Source organism: Spodoptera frugiperda, chromosome 15 (assembly GCF_023101765.2).
Source record: "Spodoptera frugiperda isolate SF20-4 chromosome 15, AGI-APGP_CSIRO_Sfru_2.0, whole genome shotgun sequence".
In the NCBI taxonomy this organism is placed as follows: Eukaryota; Metazoa; Arthropoda; class Insecta; order Lepidoptera; family Noctuidae; genus Spodoptera; species Spodoptera frugiperda.
Window position 1 is genome coordinate 13,890,411 of NC_064226.1, and position 15,384 is coordinate 13,905,794.

General features: G+C 36.0%; 1 protein-coding gene across 1 annotated transcript; it reads right to left on the bottom strand.

Annotated features, from left to right (window-relative positions):
• Window positions 1-6,750: 6,750 nt before the first annotated feature.
• On the bottom strand, window positions 6,751-15,081 carry LOC118269598 (CSC1-like protein 2). Its single transcript, XM_035584782.2, has one exon. The coding sequence runs from the start codon at window positions 14,837-14,839 to the stop codon at window positions 12,611-12,613; it is 2,229 nt and encodes a 742-aa protein (XP_035440675.1). The 5' UTR covers window positions 14,840-15,081; the 3' UTR covers window positions 6,751-12,610.
• Between the last annotated feature and the right edge of the window lie 303 nt (window positions 15,082-15,384).

Here is a 15,384-nt window from a genome sequence, read left to right on the forward strand (position 1 = left end):
GAACCTACGAAAGAATGTACCCTTTGTGCCTCTATTAATTAAACTAGTTGATCTTTTCTCTATTAATTTACATGAGTAAACCGCGATTTTTAATTCAGTTTATAGATAATATTGGTTAGGTTGAAATTGAATATTATGAAGTGAAGGTTTTGTTTTATCCAACAGCTCCACTGATTGTGCAAGCCTTTCTTTATCACGCGTTTAAAACAAATATTAACTGTTTATTTGCTTTGAGAAGGTACATAATATGTATTAAGTTTTTCCAACATTAATATTTAATAACAACACTTCCGTAACGAACTCATAAGTTATTCAGGCGAATTTGCTCTGGTATTAATGAACAATTAATTAATTTAAACTTCCAGTTAGATAAACTACCTATACTCATTTGCAGTTTGTTATATAATAACTATAGCCATTATCATTTGCACCAGTTAACACTTAACCCAGTTACAAAACAATGTTGGATTAGTAGGTAGGTATGCTATTTTATTTACTTTCGCAATAATGTAAATATATGTAAGTGCCTACTGAGAAGTGTTTGAAAGTCTTCTTTGCGCATAATCCACAAAAGAATACGCTGAGGTGTTCATCTCATACAACCGCAATGTACCAAACACCCAGTTTGCTCCAGTTATGTTAAATTGTTTCATTAGCGTAGCCAGGTTTTAGTATCGGAGGGGTTCAAGAAAGTAAAGCGAACAAAACTTCCTTCATTCATGACAAAGAAAAACAATTTATGTTATAAACAAATTCATAGGTACCTAGTCATAGAGACCTTTGCCAAATAGGGGATGTACTGTTTGAACTCCCAAAACCCAGTAACGGGGTAACTCTTATTTCATAGGACTCAAGCTTGGCTTTTTTTAGTTACACTTCGATATTTTTCTGTACACATAAAATTTTATTTGAAGGCAAAGTCTGATGTTAATAGAGAGTAAAGGTACAGACGTACAGTAAGTACCTACTTACACCCACTATTCGCTATAGTAACGTTATTGATCCAACAACGAAGTAGTTTACAAGTAGTTGAATAAATTAACCGTTGGTCAACGAATAGTAGTAGTATGTCTCTACTTAAGAGTTGTATCCAAACACCTCTAGATGGCGCTGACGTTTAATAAAATTAGGTAATGAGTTTTATGGAGGCAAAGATAATGCCAAGCCCAAGGCCGCCGCAACAATAGCTAAAACATTGGTTTAAATTTAAGTGAAATCTTAACGTAAACCGGACGTTACAATATACCGTGCTGATTAACTTAAAACAATAAATTGACTACTGCGTGTCATTCATAGATTCGACTCCTGCGCAATAGCATTGGCATTGGAACTTATTTTCGCTGTCTTTGTTTCCTTTAGTTAGGTGATCGGGATTCTTAACCGCGTATAATAAGGTAAACATTTGATGTTTACTTCATGATGTTTCAACGCATCCGCTCACTGTTATAGATATGACGACATTGACCGCATCGACTATTGACTGTACTACCTTCCGCAATCGTTTCAAATCATAGGAAACCTTAAACTAGTTACATATTATTTTTACACATTGGCATATGACAACTACTAACAGTCCATAGCAGACACACATTATGGTCTCTTATAGTTAGATTTACCTGCTGTTAGTACCTACCTATCCATATCTTCACGAACACTTATCCGTCCTTTATTAGTCTTAAACTCAATCTGTCTACTAGCGATAACCGAATAACAAAGTAAAGTGGGTCATGTGTTAAACTGTTTTTAAGTTAATAGTAGACACCTATGGATGGACTAGGTACTGAATTAGGAAGTCAATGGTTTATAGGTGGGGAGTTTGTTTGGTAAGTACATATATTAGTATTCGAATCGAACCTATATTAATAATATGTAAAGATGCCATATGATACTGCAACTGGTTTCTCATTAACGTATGTAGAACATTATGGTGACCCACTTTTATGATGCGTTTCTATTGCTTTGCAGTACAAAGTGTAACACTGGAACAGATTCGTTCGACCCAACTGCCCTGTCTCAGGCGATGACACAACGAATAAATGACCTTCTAATTCCAATGAAGTGGGAGTGATAAAATATGACTCAGAATTTTGTGTTCAAACTTTATAATATATCTACCTACATACAGTGATAGAAAGGAATGAGGTAACAACAGAATGCCTGGCAATTATAGGTGATGTAAAATTGGAACATGTGAATGAGTTTGTTTACCTGGGATGTGAGAGATGAAAAGTGTGTATTGCAAGGAGAGTGAAAACGGGAAATAGTCTCAATGGTGCTTTACACTCTGGAAAGTCGTGTAAAATTATAGGTAGGTATCCAGCAAAGGTCGAATTGCTGTAATACAGCGTGTAGGTATCCTACGCTTATGTGTACCTAATGAATCATGGGTGTGGCAGAAGAAGGGTGAAAGTACGATGAATGCGGTGGAAACAGAGGCGGATTATCCATAAGGCAAACTAGGCACGTGCCTAGGGGCGCGTAGTTACAAGGGGCGCGGGATCTCAGAATTTTTAAATAAATAAAGACAATAACATATCAACGATTAAGAATTAAATGCTGATCTGTAATAGATTATATTGCACAACACAAGCATCGATATACTCGTATTATGCAATATTGCGCGTTTGTTGCGTCGTTGCGTCGTTCTCGAGCGTCGGATGTTACTTTGCATGCAATAGATTCCGGAGATCCCTGCCGCCGGGGTAGAGGCGCGGCTAGCGTGGGGGCGGCAACTAAGTTTTGTCGTCACGTCGCGTCGTCGTCAGTCAGTTACGCGCGCTTCGACGCTCCTATTGTTTATTTTCTCGCTGTGGTATTTGTGTGTATCAATTACCTTTTAGAGTATTTTTCAAAGAATGAGTGAATTAAAAAAGAAACCTAGTGGTGCATCATATAACCACTCAAACGTCCGGCCCGCGCGACCGTTTATCTCTCTAACGTCCAGCTGCGCACGGCATCCGAACCGCGCGCGACTCGCAAGTTCATCGTAACAAAAAACCTATATAGCTACCTTTTTAGAATATACGGAGAGCATTGCCTGCAACAGAAAAAAGCCTTTCATATGGAACAGATGTTCCAACTATGCAAAAGTATTTGTTGGCAATCGGTGTTATTGAGCCGTACAAGGAATTTCTTTGCTGATACCAATATGTGATAGGGTCTGACGTTTCGAAGTCGACGACAGGCTGTGTTAAATAATGTTTTAATTCATCTTGTAAACCGTCTCCTTGACTTTCTGATTGCAGCTGATTTCTTACCAACTTGTTGTGAAATTCCCAAATGTTAGATTCTTCTGCTTCCTTCATCTCGATTTCCAAATTTTTTTCTGGATTTTCATGATTTGTATTGTTCTCTAATTGTTGTTTTGAAGTTACAATCATATTATTAATTTTATTAATAACTCTGGAGCATGCTAATTTGACAGAGAAATGAATTTTCTTGAACCTCGGATCCAGTAGTGTCGTGGTAGCTAAAACATGTACTTGTTCCACTGTACTGAATCTCTTACTTAATTCTTCCAATAATTATAATATAAATAATTTTTGGTTGCAGAGCCAACATCCGTTTCCGTCTTTATAGCACTACTAGCGGACCCGACAGACGTTGTCCTGTCTACACGTCTTTAATTTGAAAATTTTAAACTTTTTTTAATAAGCTAAAACATTCTGGACCTTTTTGATGAAAATTGTCATTCAAATGTTATGACAATATCTAACGTCATTAATATTTGACACTGCGATGGTAGCGCCGTCTGTCGGATGCAATGTAAAACATTCCAAAATCAACAACTACAAATAAATTAAAATTTAATTAAAAAAACATTGTCAAGCGGACAAAATTGTGAATGTAAACCATTCTCAGATCCCCTTGAACACACACAAAAAAAATCATCAAAATCGATCCAGTCGTTTAAGAGAAGTTCAGTGACATACACACGTACAGAAGAATTATATATATAAAGATATGTTTTTATAAGACAGGATACTATTGGTATAATTTTGCTTGATGTTACAAATTTTTCTACACATATTTCTTTTGTCACAGCTTCCATGGGTTTTAAAGTATTTATAAGATCTCTAATACCATCCAGTTGACTGGCGGTTAACATTGGCGGAGCTTTCGGGTGGTTAAGTAATAATGTAGCACGTAGATTTGATAACTTTACAAATCGAACTAAAATTCGACTGTGGCATCTGATCCTGAAAACTCTGGCAATTTCATGGTTTGGCAATGGCAACAGAATTGCTGAAAGTTTGCGCGGCTAATTTTACTTTCATAACCTGCTTTGTAAAGTTAACATGCTGATTTTTGAAACGGTTAGCTAAATGAACACCTTCTCTTTCTTGCAATTCATTTAATTTTTCAATATACTGCCACGAAATGGTTCGACCCTCTGCATCTAATAATTCTTTTTTTGACCAAGTGTATTTCTAACTAATTTCAACATGTGCGCGGGGTCTGGAATTATAACAATCTCTTGTCCATTAACTTTGAAAAAGGGTGTGATATTTTCTGGTGACTCCAAATTACAACCTAAAATCTTAGCCATAGCAAAATTTGCAGGGCACCCGTCAAATGTTAAGGATGCATCTATAATATTACATTCAATTAGCAAATTGATACAATTATTTATTAAACAAATATACAAAACTTATTTTGTTTCATTTATTAATAATAATAAATTATTTAAGATTTTACACAATCTATATCTACAAGCATTAGCGTAAGTACAAGGGTCCTGGTCTACTAAAGTCTAGGGTTTGATGATACAACGTCATCGTAATTGCAAAAACAACTAGTTAAAATTTTTAGTATTAGGATGGCCATTTATGGCTGGTACAGGGGCGCCGATAAAGTGATTGCCTAGAGCGCTCTGGACCTTTAATCCGCCACTGGGTGGAAATGAGAACCCTAAGAAGTATGTGTGGAGTAAAATTGAGTCATCGAGTGAAAAATAATGTTATTAGAGAAAGTTGCAGCTTGAAAGATTTAGTGACAAGTACCTATTGAAAAGGGAATTTTACGATGGTTTGGACATGTAGAAAGGATGAATGAAAGCAGATTTACGAAAGAAATATACAAGGCATACACATAAGTAATCAAGCGACTATCTAACTAACTACCTACATAGGTAGATACAGAGGTTTTCAGGTTTCTAATAACATAGAATAAGACTTACCTAGGTACGTGAAAACTTTTGATAACCTGGTTAATGTCTAATCCAAGTCTATTCAAAGGGAAGGTGCTGGTATTATGCAAACTTGTCACTTACCTACATTCTATTTTATTATTTCTTTTTTTATTATTATTCTATTTTATTATTTCTTCTAGTCATTCGTCCAATTAAGTGCTTTTATCACATTTATATTGCACAATCATAATAAAGTGTAAGTAGCATAAGTGTAGGTACATAGATACGTTGCCTGTCTCTTACCCAATGTTATTCAGTCTAAGATCTGCACGGTAATTACCTACAATAATAGACATTCTTCATCGACAGTCTTGTTCGCTATCATAATATTAGTATGTTATATACTTACTATATCTTTACACACCTTCATAGCTTATTATCTGCTACACAAAGAAGGTAGTATAATAGAATATCTACCACGATTTCAAAGTCACGAAGCTTGACTCATTTAGATAGCAATTTCACCAACAGTGTAAGTGAATAAATCATTTGTTTTCAGTATTATTTTAGTCGGTTGAAAGTCTTGATTATATTAATATTAATACACTTACTTTAATTGTGCGAGCCATGCTATGGTACGAATGGACCGGCTCGACCGGAGTGATACACGGCCTCATAGAAAATCGACGTGAAACAACGCTTGCGTTGTGTGCAACGTAGGCGTTGTTTCACTCACAAGTGAAATTAACGGAGGCTCAATTGCTCCCCTCCCTAAAGTTTGCAATACCCGATTCCCCAACAACTCTAAAACTTCTAACGGCCGGCAACGCACTTGTAACGCCTTTGATGTTTCGGGCGTCCATGGGTGGCGGCCATTGCTTACCTTCAGATCGTTTGCCGACCTTTTTATCTACTTATTGCTACGTCGCACCCACTTTCCAATATACCCAATAAGTACCTATGTTCATATATGTCACGTGTAGCTTAAATACTATCGCTCCTATCAACTCGACGTCGTTGGCCACAATTAATTTCGTTGATTACTCAATGATAACCATCTTACATGGTGCTCGGTTCCTTTTAATTTAAAGCCAAGTTACGTGACGTCTTCTCTATTATGATTGGCTTTGAAGGGCAATGTAGAACACCCGAAACTGCGGACAACGTAACAAGTTCTCCGACTCAAAGCAGAAGAAAGAACGGGGTAGTTTTTAGTCAGTAAGAGTCTGACTCTCCCTCCCGCCTCACCCAAGGACAATACAGAACTGCAAAGAATTTTATGAGGATACACAAAAAATATTCAGACTGTGGCTTTATAGTTAATACATCAGACAATATTTTTTCATTAAGGGTAGGGAACTTAGGAGCCATTTGTACCCGAAGACAGGGAGTGAATATTACGTCACGAGAGATCATTTGTTTTATTTCTGCTTTATGTGTATTTATTTTTGGAACCTTTTTTATTTGTTTTCAGAGCATAAACTGTTTACGTTGATAGTCTAGTCGGAAAAACCAAAGAGACAGACTATAAACGGACTGACTAAATTAACTTATACTCAAGGATAAATCACACCTTTCTAATTAGGTACTTAGGCTGACAATCAAATGAAACACAGTAGTATAAAACAATATTATATTATTTATCTATATAAGTATTAAGTTAAAATAATTAAAAGCTTAATATAAATGACAATACTTATAATACGCAGTGATTTACAAACAAGAGCCGTGTTCTATACAATAGATAAAGTTCACATGTGAAGCTAAGGTATTTAGGTAAACTAAACACTTAGATTTAGGTCTCTTCGTCAGTATTTTCCATACAATATTTAATAGCCACAAATGGGTACAATTATCATAAACAAATACAAATTCCAATGCGATAAGACACAGTTGCAACGTTTGTAAGATCAATACAATTGATTTGACAAATGAAGCTTTAATATGTACAACAAAGGTGCAAATACATTGTTGTTTACACACATTTGGAATTCGGATGGTTATCTCAACAGATTATGATAAGGCAGGCAGGTTAATAAAGATTTTTATCATATCTTACAAGATGTAAATATAAAACAAACAAATAACTAATAACCTTTCGAAAGCGCAAGCGCAAGGAAAATGTCAATGTCATCTGTCTGGCGACTTGGTATTCTAATCACTTGAATAGAAGGAAGATATTTTGGCAATATCCCGTATCCGGAGGAAGACGTACAAAGGAAAAATAAAACCGACGAATTTAACGAAAATCTACTTAATCGATTAAGTATTACCCAAAAAATACCTGAAGGATTTACAAATTACTTTTATATGCAACTGTTAATACTTTCAGCGTGAGTCACGTATCACACGCCTACCAGTATTTTACCATATCACCTATATACAATCAATACAGTGCATTAAAATCTACAAGCCGTTTCTATTAACAAACCAACAAAATAAATAAGAAAAAAGAAATAATAATGTTAAACATTAAAAAAACTCAAGACGAATCAATTAATAACACATTAATGATTAAAAACGAGTGTTATTTACAAAACCCACTTACAACATTGTGGACTAATTATTATTTGTTATTAAACGCGGACATTTTATCTATTTGGTATAAACGATTTCAATACATAACTCGTCCGTGTTTATTTGTCATGTATAGTAGTTATGCTGTACATAGGAATTGCATGTATTATAGAAAAGACATGCCATTTAACTTATGCATCACGATATTATAAGCAGAACGTATTGCTCTATTATAGTAGAAACTGTATTATTACCTATATGAATTGATATTTTGTTTTATTTGTATCCCCACTCGACAGGAAAACAACTTCTATTCTGCGAAATATCAAAATATCGCTTAGGTACATAATTAGTCACCATTGGAACACAAACAGTAAATCATTTGGTTTTGCATGTTTTTTGTAAATAGACTGATTTAATTATAGTAGCGTGTTGAAACACTAAGTTTTAGTAGCACTAATAATGAAACCTAATTTGATTAATTTATATCCCCAACGAAACATGAATTGAAAAAATATTCATAAATTGATTTGGAAAGATCATTAGAAAAATAAAGAGAAAACTCTGTAATGTTGTGTTTACGTCGGTATCCTAAGTCAATGAACTGTCTGATAAGAGTCTAGCCATTCGGAGGTTGCTTCAACGGTTTCTTGAAACGTAGTTCTTGGACTGAAACTGAACTCACAATTCTGTTGAAAATGACTTTACCATCAATCACGGTTCAGCCCACAAAATGTAAAGAGCGTCATCAAAGAAAAGCTGGCATTTTCTATTGAGTCAAAGAACTCAAGCAAGGGCAAAAGAGACGCAAGTGTGACGCACATGGATAGGAACTTGTCGATGACTGAATGGATGACCTCACGTCCATGGTATAATCAGAATATTTCTACTTCTGTGACGTTTTACTTCAGATAAAATCCATTTGTGGACCACGCGTATCTATCACCAGAATTCATGATAATGGAAATACAAATCTAGTTTGCTATAATATCAGCTACTTAGCAATTGTCCAAAGTAATATTTGTGACGTAAAAACATTGCATGTAAGTATTAAGTGTCTCTAATAAAGGAAAAGCCAATTTGCCCACCTCTTATCACCAATGCCAACAAATACATAGGTACCTTGATAAATTATATATTGGCGTGTAAAGTTGTCGTTTATTTTATCACGTAGATTCGAAAATATTAGTAGTTGACCGCATAGATTAACACTTCAAAGGCTAAAAATATGGACGCTATGGAATAAAAGATTATGTTGGTTGATGAATCATACAACGGAGGTCAGTGCTTGATTTCGTTAAGTGAGGGCAGACCACGACACGAGGGGAATGAAACGGCTTTTATTTTCCATTTTCGAAGCACAAATTGGTCAAATTCTTGTGTACCAACTCATGTCTCACCCTCACCAAACATGTAAGTTTGCTCAACTGTTTTGGTAGCGATGTAATTATTTTGGCGTGACCATAAACGTGCCAATAAAGATAAAATGTAAATGTAACCATATCATTTCGATTGTGTGACGTGGATAAGTATTATTTATAATTGACTAATTGAGTAGTCCGATAAAAACACATCGGTAATCATATTGAAAATCCCTTTTCTGTTGAAATGTTTGTTGTGTAACAATATGTAGGTATTTTGTCTCAATATGGTGCATTATTATTTTCTCATCTACAGTTTTCATGAAACATTCACTGATCTTACGTTCAATGACCTGATTTTATTGGCTCTGGACTGCGTAATGAAAACACAAACACAATGCACACTAAGCCAAGAGACCAAGCGTACCTACTAACACTGTGAAGGTTATGCCATTTTTAGACAGTTTCCCCAATACATTTTCGAAGAAATTATCCGGAATAGTTATATTTCAACAACTCGGAATGTGATTTCAACATCCCAGACGAGCTTAACTTTGAAACAAGTTTAGTTTAATATGAAAACAAAAACCATCAAAACAAACTCGTTTCTTCAATGTCAATAAAGAGCATAAATTAAGCAATCACGTTTTCAAATGACACAGAATTTCTTTGGGAAAGATTTCCGTTGGCTAGTAAAATCACGTAAAGCTACAGAAATGTCTACCCATACTATAAATGACGTGTAAAACAAACTAGGATATAAATATAATCAAATTGTTGATCAGAGAAAAACACATTGGATGATGTCATGTCCTGCGAATAGATATCGCACTATCGCTTTGCATTATAAATCATTAACATCCTAACTAACCACAGGTCATTATTTTAACGTGCAGATAAATTTTAAAGTAATTTTTAGGTGGTTACAGATCCACTATGATACCTTTGTGTAAAATAGGTTACCTGTCTGATTGTAAGGGTCACGAGTTCACGACTTCACAGATCGATATTTTATGTTATGCTGAACTGTCTAAGCCGATCTGTTAGCCACTGGCTACTGAATTCATTTTTCAGTCAATGGCTTTTTCAAAAGGCGTGATTTCTAACTATTCATTGTGTCTGTGGAAAACATAAATAGCAAACTAAGTCACATTAATTCAGTATAAAGTTAAACCATAGTTAGTTTAGTAATAACAGGGCGAGAGAGAAAAAATATCATGGTGACGTGACGAATCAATTCTGATTGGTTGGTGATTTTCTTTTATGTTATTTATTATACTTGACTTGAATATTAATTTTCTAACAAAATAAATATTTCCAGTTAATTTATAAACAAAACAAAAACAATTCTTGTAGTAGGCACCTAACTACCTACTAGTTTTCTTAGTGACGTCATTCAGGAAGCCATATTGATTTACGGATGTATCGTATTTGCCTTAGTAAACTCATGCCATTACAACGCGTGTCGTCTATGAATAGAGTCATCTACTTCTCAAAGCAATGTGAAAACATTCGCAGGTTCACAGTTCACAGCTAAATAGCCCATTACAATACACGTTTACGATACGATAAGCCGATACACTGTTTTGCTTTCAGAAAATGGGAGCTGGTTATGCTTTATACCGTCAATTAATTCATGTCTAGCGAGCAATGCGTGCGAATACAAGTGTTTCAAGATATTTATAACAAGCTGACCTGAATGTTACGTCCAAATGTTTTAAGTGATTTGGATCATTAACGATAACAGTAGCTAACGAATGAATGAGGATGGTTTTCAATGTATCGTTAATGTGTTATGCAAGGTTTCTACACATCTAATTAGTATGCGTAATATGTTTCACGTGCACTTGGTATGACTAACTTATTTGGACTCGAGTGTCACGCACAATCATAATGCGCTATGTTAGACATATCTCAGAACAATGTTTTCATCTGACTAACGGAAGACAATGTATTAGGACTACTTGCAAATTACACAATCTTATATTAATATGAAAGCATCTTCAAGAAATTGAGAGCAGCATTAATTGAGGCTTCTAAGATACGAACAGCCGATAGTTATGTAAAACACCTTTGAACAAGATCTGACCAAGAAACCTTGACACACCGAATGTGGTTGTTTGCGTCCGTCTGCGTTGAATCAACTTGTATCACATTACAGATGCCGATGGAATGGAACGGACCGGTTCAAATCATAATCGGTGCTTGGTGCGATGTAATAACTGCTTGCTTCTATTACTTCGCGATACTTTTTAGAGCAAGCATGCGACATGCGAAGTAAATGACCGACTAGAAGGTTGCTCTGGCCTGAATTTAATTAGTAACACGTCGTGAAATTGTTAATTTGCAAGAAACTTTGAACAAACAGATACATATGAAATAGTACTAGTAGTAAGTAGTAGCTATGACTGAATATACAACTTTTGGTATGTGAAAAGTTAATTGTAATTTGTCATGGTGTGTTCTTCCGATTAAATAATAACGCTACTTTTTTTGGCATGAAGATTTTTTAGGCAAAATTTTCACTGTTTTGTAAAACCAACTTAGTTTTCATCCTGCAAAATACGTTTCTTTCAAAATATTGTTCTAAAAAGAGAGCAAATCTCTTGAGGATGAATCGAAGTTCCGCATGCCAATCCAATTAGAAGCATTAAATGCGGAAATGAAGATTAACGCTTAGTGCACTAGTGCATTCGCCGAGATGAGTAGCAGCAATACTAAGCAATTCCAATTACCATATAATTTATATTTTGATTAAATATAATGAAATACAGCTTAACTATATGTTTCGCAATAAGCAATTCGGTTAAAGGAAAATAACAAATATACATATTCCAGCGTTTATTTGATATACCGATGATGTTATTTACCTAAATATAACACGAAAGATCTCGTTACATTATGTACAAAAAATAAAGCATAATTATTATCGTCTAATAAGTTACTAGGAATAAGGAAATATAAAAATGACAGCCATAAAACAATCACAAAATCAAGTATTCTGATATCTTATGTTCTGGACTGCTGTCTTAGGCATAGGCTGAAAAAGATCTAAGACTTCAATGGATTATGACAAGTCTAAGGCGCAAAATACAATTACGTTTTCATTCTAGGCGTATCGATTACTCTTTGAACCAAAATGGTCCTTATAGATCTATATTTATCCATTAATACTCTAATCTAATTAATCTCTAAACCTAGTAACAATACAGTGCTTGTAGCAGCGTGATCCAAGTTCAACGCACACAACAAAGTAAAAAAACATTAAGTGCTTCGTGTAAAGCTGTAAAATAATATACATAATTATTAATCGTAATTGTTCTTGGGTCAAACGACTAATTTTAGTTTACAAAACAATCGTGTACACTAAAAGAAAGATCCGAACATAAGATTTCAGTCGACTACCCCTACAATTACTTCGTATATGTATAATTGTATATATATAAAAATATTGCATTGGTTATTTACATTGTTTTAAAAGTCTAATGCTCCATTCTCAATCGCCAATTCACCCGTTCATGTATTTCATTTGTCACTGATATGAGCGGATCGCAAGTTAAGGCAAAAATTACTTGATAAAAGAAATTCACTAATTTTCAAATTATATATTAATTGGGTCGGGACTATAAGAATGCGTCGTTACAGGTGACGAAGCCCCATAATCCGGGGTCGTCGCTGCGGTACTAGGGGGAGAATCAATGGGTTTTGTCAACGCAGGTGCTATGTACTCTGGGAACCTGATACTGGGCTCTTCCTGCAGCGGGGCAGGGGGCGTGCAGCTCGGGAATGGACTGAGTAACAAAAATGTTCCAAAAGCAACAATCGATGCCATTATCAAAATTATAGTTCTAGCTTCGAAACCTGCTCTTAAACCAGCCCAAGCAGCCATGTTCACGAGAAGTAAGAGAACCGAAACTCGAATAAGTCTGACAGCTGTGGCGTGGATCCTCCCACCGCCGACGCCACTCATGTCGCACGGACCGTAGGCGAAAAACAGATTATGTTTATCACCGACGTGTTTAAACATCATGTATAATAAGCCAAACGGTGCAATCAACGGACACGCGAGGCTATAAACCATCGTAATTGAGAAAATCGCTATGCTCCAAGCGTAGTGAACTCCGAATGGAAACTCGTAAAGAATGGCTCGCTTTACGTAGCTTTTTTCTGCCTTGGATTTAGATTGTAGTAAATACCATACATAGAGAAACAGTTCCGGAAACCGGATCAGTTCCAGCGCAGTTCCGATAAAACCCGAAGTAATGACGTAATTAACAAAGAATGCGCCTTTATCGGGCAAAAATACGCAATCCCAACGCATCGGGTCAGTTTCGTGGTGTATCGTCCACCTGACAAATGCTTCAGCACTGGCAAGACCCAATGAGGGCAGGATCAGGGTCATTAACAATAAGAATGAAACAGTTTTAGTCATGATGGAGTAATTCTGTTGTGACTTAGTCCAATGAGAAAGAAATTTGTCAGAGAATGCAACAATAGCTGGCATCACAGCAGCCATCGTCCACAGAAGCAGGGTGGGGAGGAACTCGAAAATTACAGTGCTAATTTTTCCTAGAGTATCAGGTTTTGCTACCATTGTATTGAATAGATTGACAATAATTGCAGGGGTTGTCAAAAAGAATAACACAATAAATAAGAAGAAATTGACTACAATAGCTTTCAGGTACCACACACCAGGTTGTACACTTAGGTTTTCCCAAATTATGTCAGAGGGGTTTGTTGCATGAGACAAAACCCAGCCATAATGCAAATTAAAATTATTGATTACATGTTCAGCAAGCTGGTAGGATGGTAAAGTTAAAAAGGCAATACCAAGAGGGTCATTCAGGACCATGGCTCTGCATCGTTTTGCTTCATCTTTGAGTCGCTTCTCTTCATTGGTGTAGAACTCCAGTGCATCAAGTTCTGGACCACACCATGTAGGCTTCACAGTAATGCGCTTCCCAGTTTTCTTGAAGTAAGAGTCAGTGTATATTAGTGCTTCTGTGACCATATCTTTCTTTTCTTGTACTTCATTTAACATATTGATGTTGTAGGCGAGTCTGAGATCTACTATTTGAATGTTAGGGAAGTTGTTGGTAAAATAAGCTCTTATTGTGGATTCATTTCTATCGGCTTTTGATATGTTTGTTATCATAATTGTGCCAGTCATAGATGTTGGCACAGGTTTACGTCCAGTACACCTCCTCATGATCAGGACAGATATTGGAAGGAAGGAGATGCTCACTAGAGTATGTACCCATAACCAGTTTGATCTTCCTGGCAAGTTCGACAAAGTGGTTCTACTGAAAGTACTGGAGTCTACATTTAGATTAGTGCCTTGGAAGTTTATTGGCAGGATCAGCCCAATAGACACAAGGGTCACAATGAACATCAACGTTATTGCATGTCTTTGGAAGGAGAGGTAGTGGACAGCGTCGGGGCCGCACTTGGCAAGAACCTGCTCGCGAGTTAGGCGGAACACTGCTGGCAGCCATGTAAAGAACCCTTCATCAATATTAAGGGTCTCGTCTGCACTTCGTCTTCTGTTTACTAGAGCGTCGCCATCACCTCCGCGGTAAAATAGATTGGTCCATCGGCTCTTCGTGCGCTGAACGAGCGCCATTCGGCCATAGTTCCACGCCGTCCGTCGGAGCACGGTGAACAACGCAATGAGACATGTCCACGACACCAAGTTCAATATTAAAGTCTGAGGAATGCCGTTGTACGCACCTGTTATAATCACATTTTGCGTGGTGTTCACCAACATACACCCTTCATCATCCGTACCGTTTGAACTGCTGTTCGACACTATGCTTGTATAAAAATTCATTTTTGATTTCGCAACAAGCAGTCAGGCGATAAAAGAGAAAGTATTTACATAATGAGTATCCCACAAATCCACAAAATACACTGACACTTCACAAGAAACTTATTTGACTGATCTTGTCCATACGAATTAATAAACCATCTGGAAATTTTATTGTTGTCAGATAAATTGGATCAAAAGATAACAAAGTAAATGACGTTTGTCCGCGACACTGCCGTTGATTGAAGTCACACGGCACAGATAAACGAAAATAATGTAACTGCTACAAATAGAATCAGATGTAATGCGCGTTCCAGTTATTGACCAAAATTGTGATTCGGATGTTGTTTGCATTTCTTTTCCACTCGGAGAAATAACGTAAACGTCAAAAGAGATGGAACATTTAAATGTTACAAAACCCAAATTTGTTTTTAGTAAATTGGAACACGAAAAGTAGAGTAGCGAATCGTTTTAGATAACGGTTTTTTTCAAGTATTTCTAAAAATAACTTCAAAATAACGTAATTTAATGCAACTTGATAAAACGTAAAGATGCATGAACATGCCCAT

Bases quoted from the DNA above. Each gene is read 5' to 3' on its own strand.
- LOC118269598 (XM_035584782.2), bottom strand. From the start codon at position 14,839: ATGAATTTTTATACAAGCATAGTGTCGAACAGCAGTTCAAACGGTACG.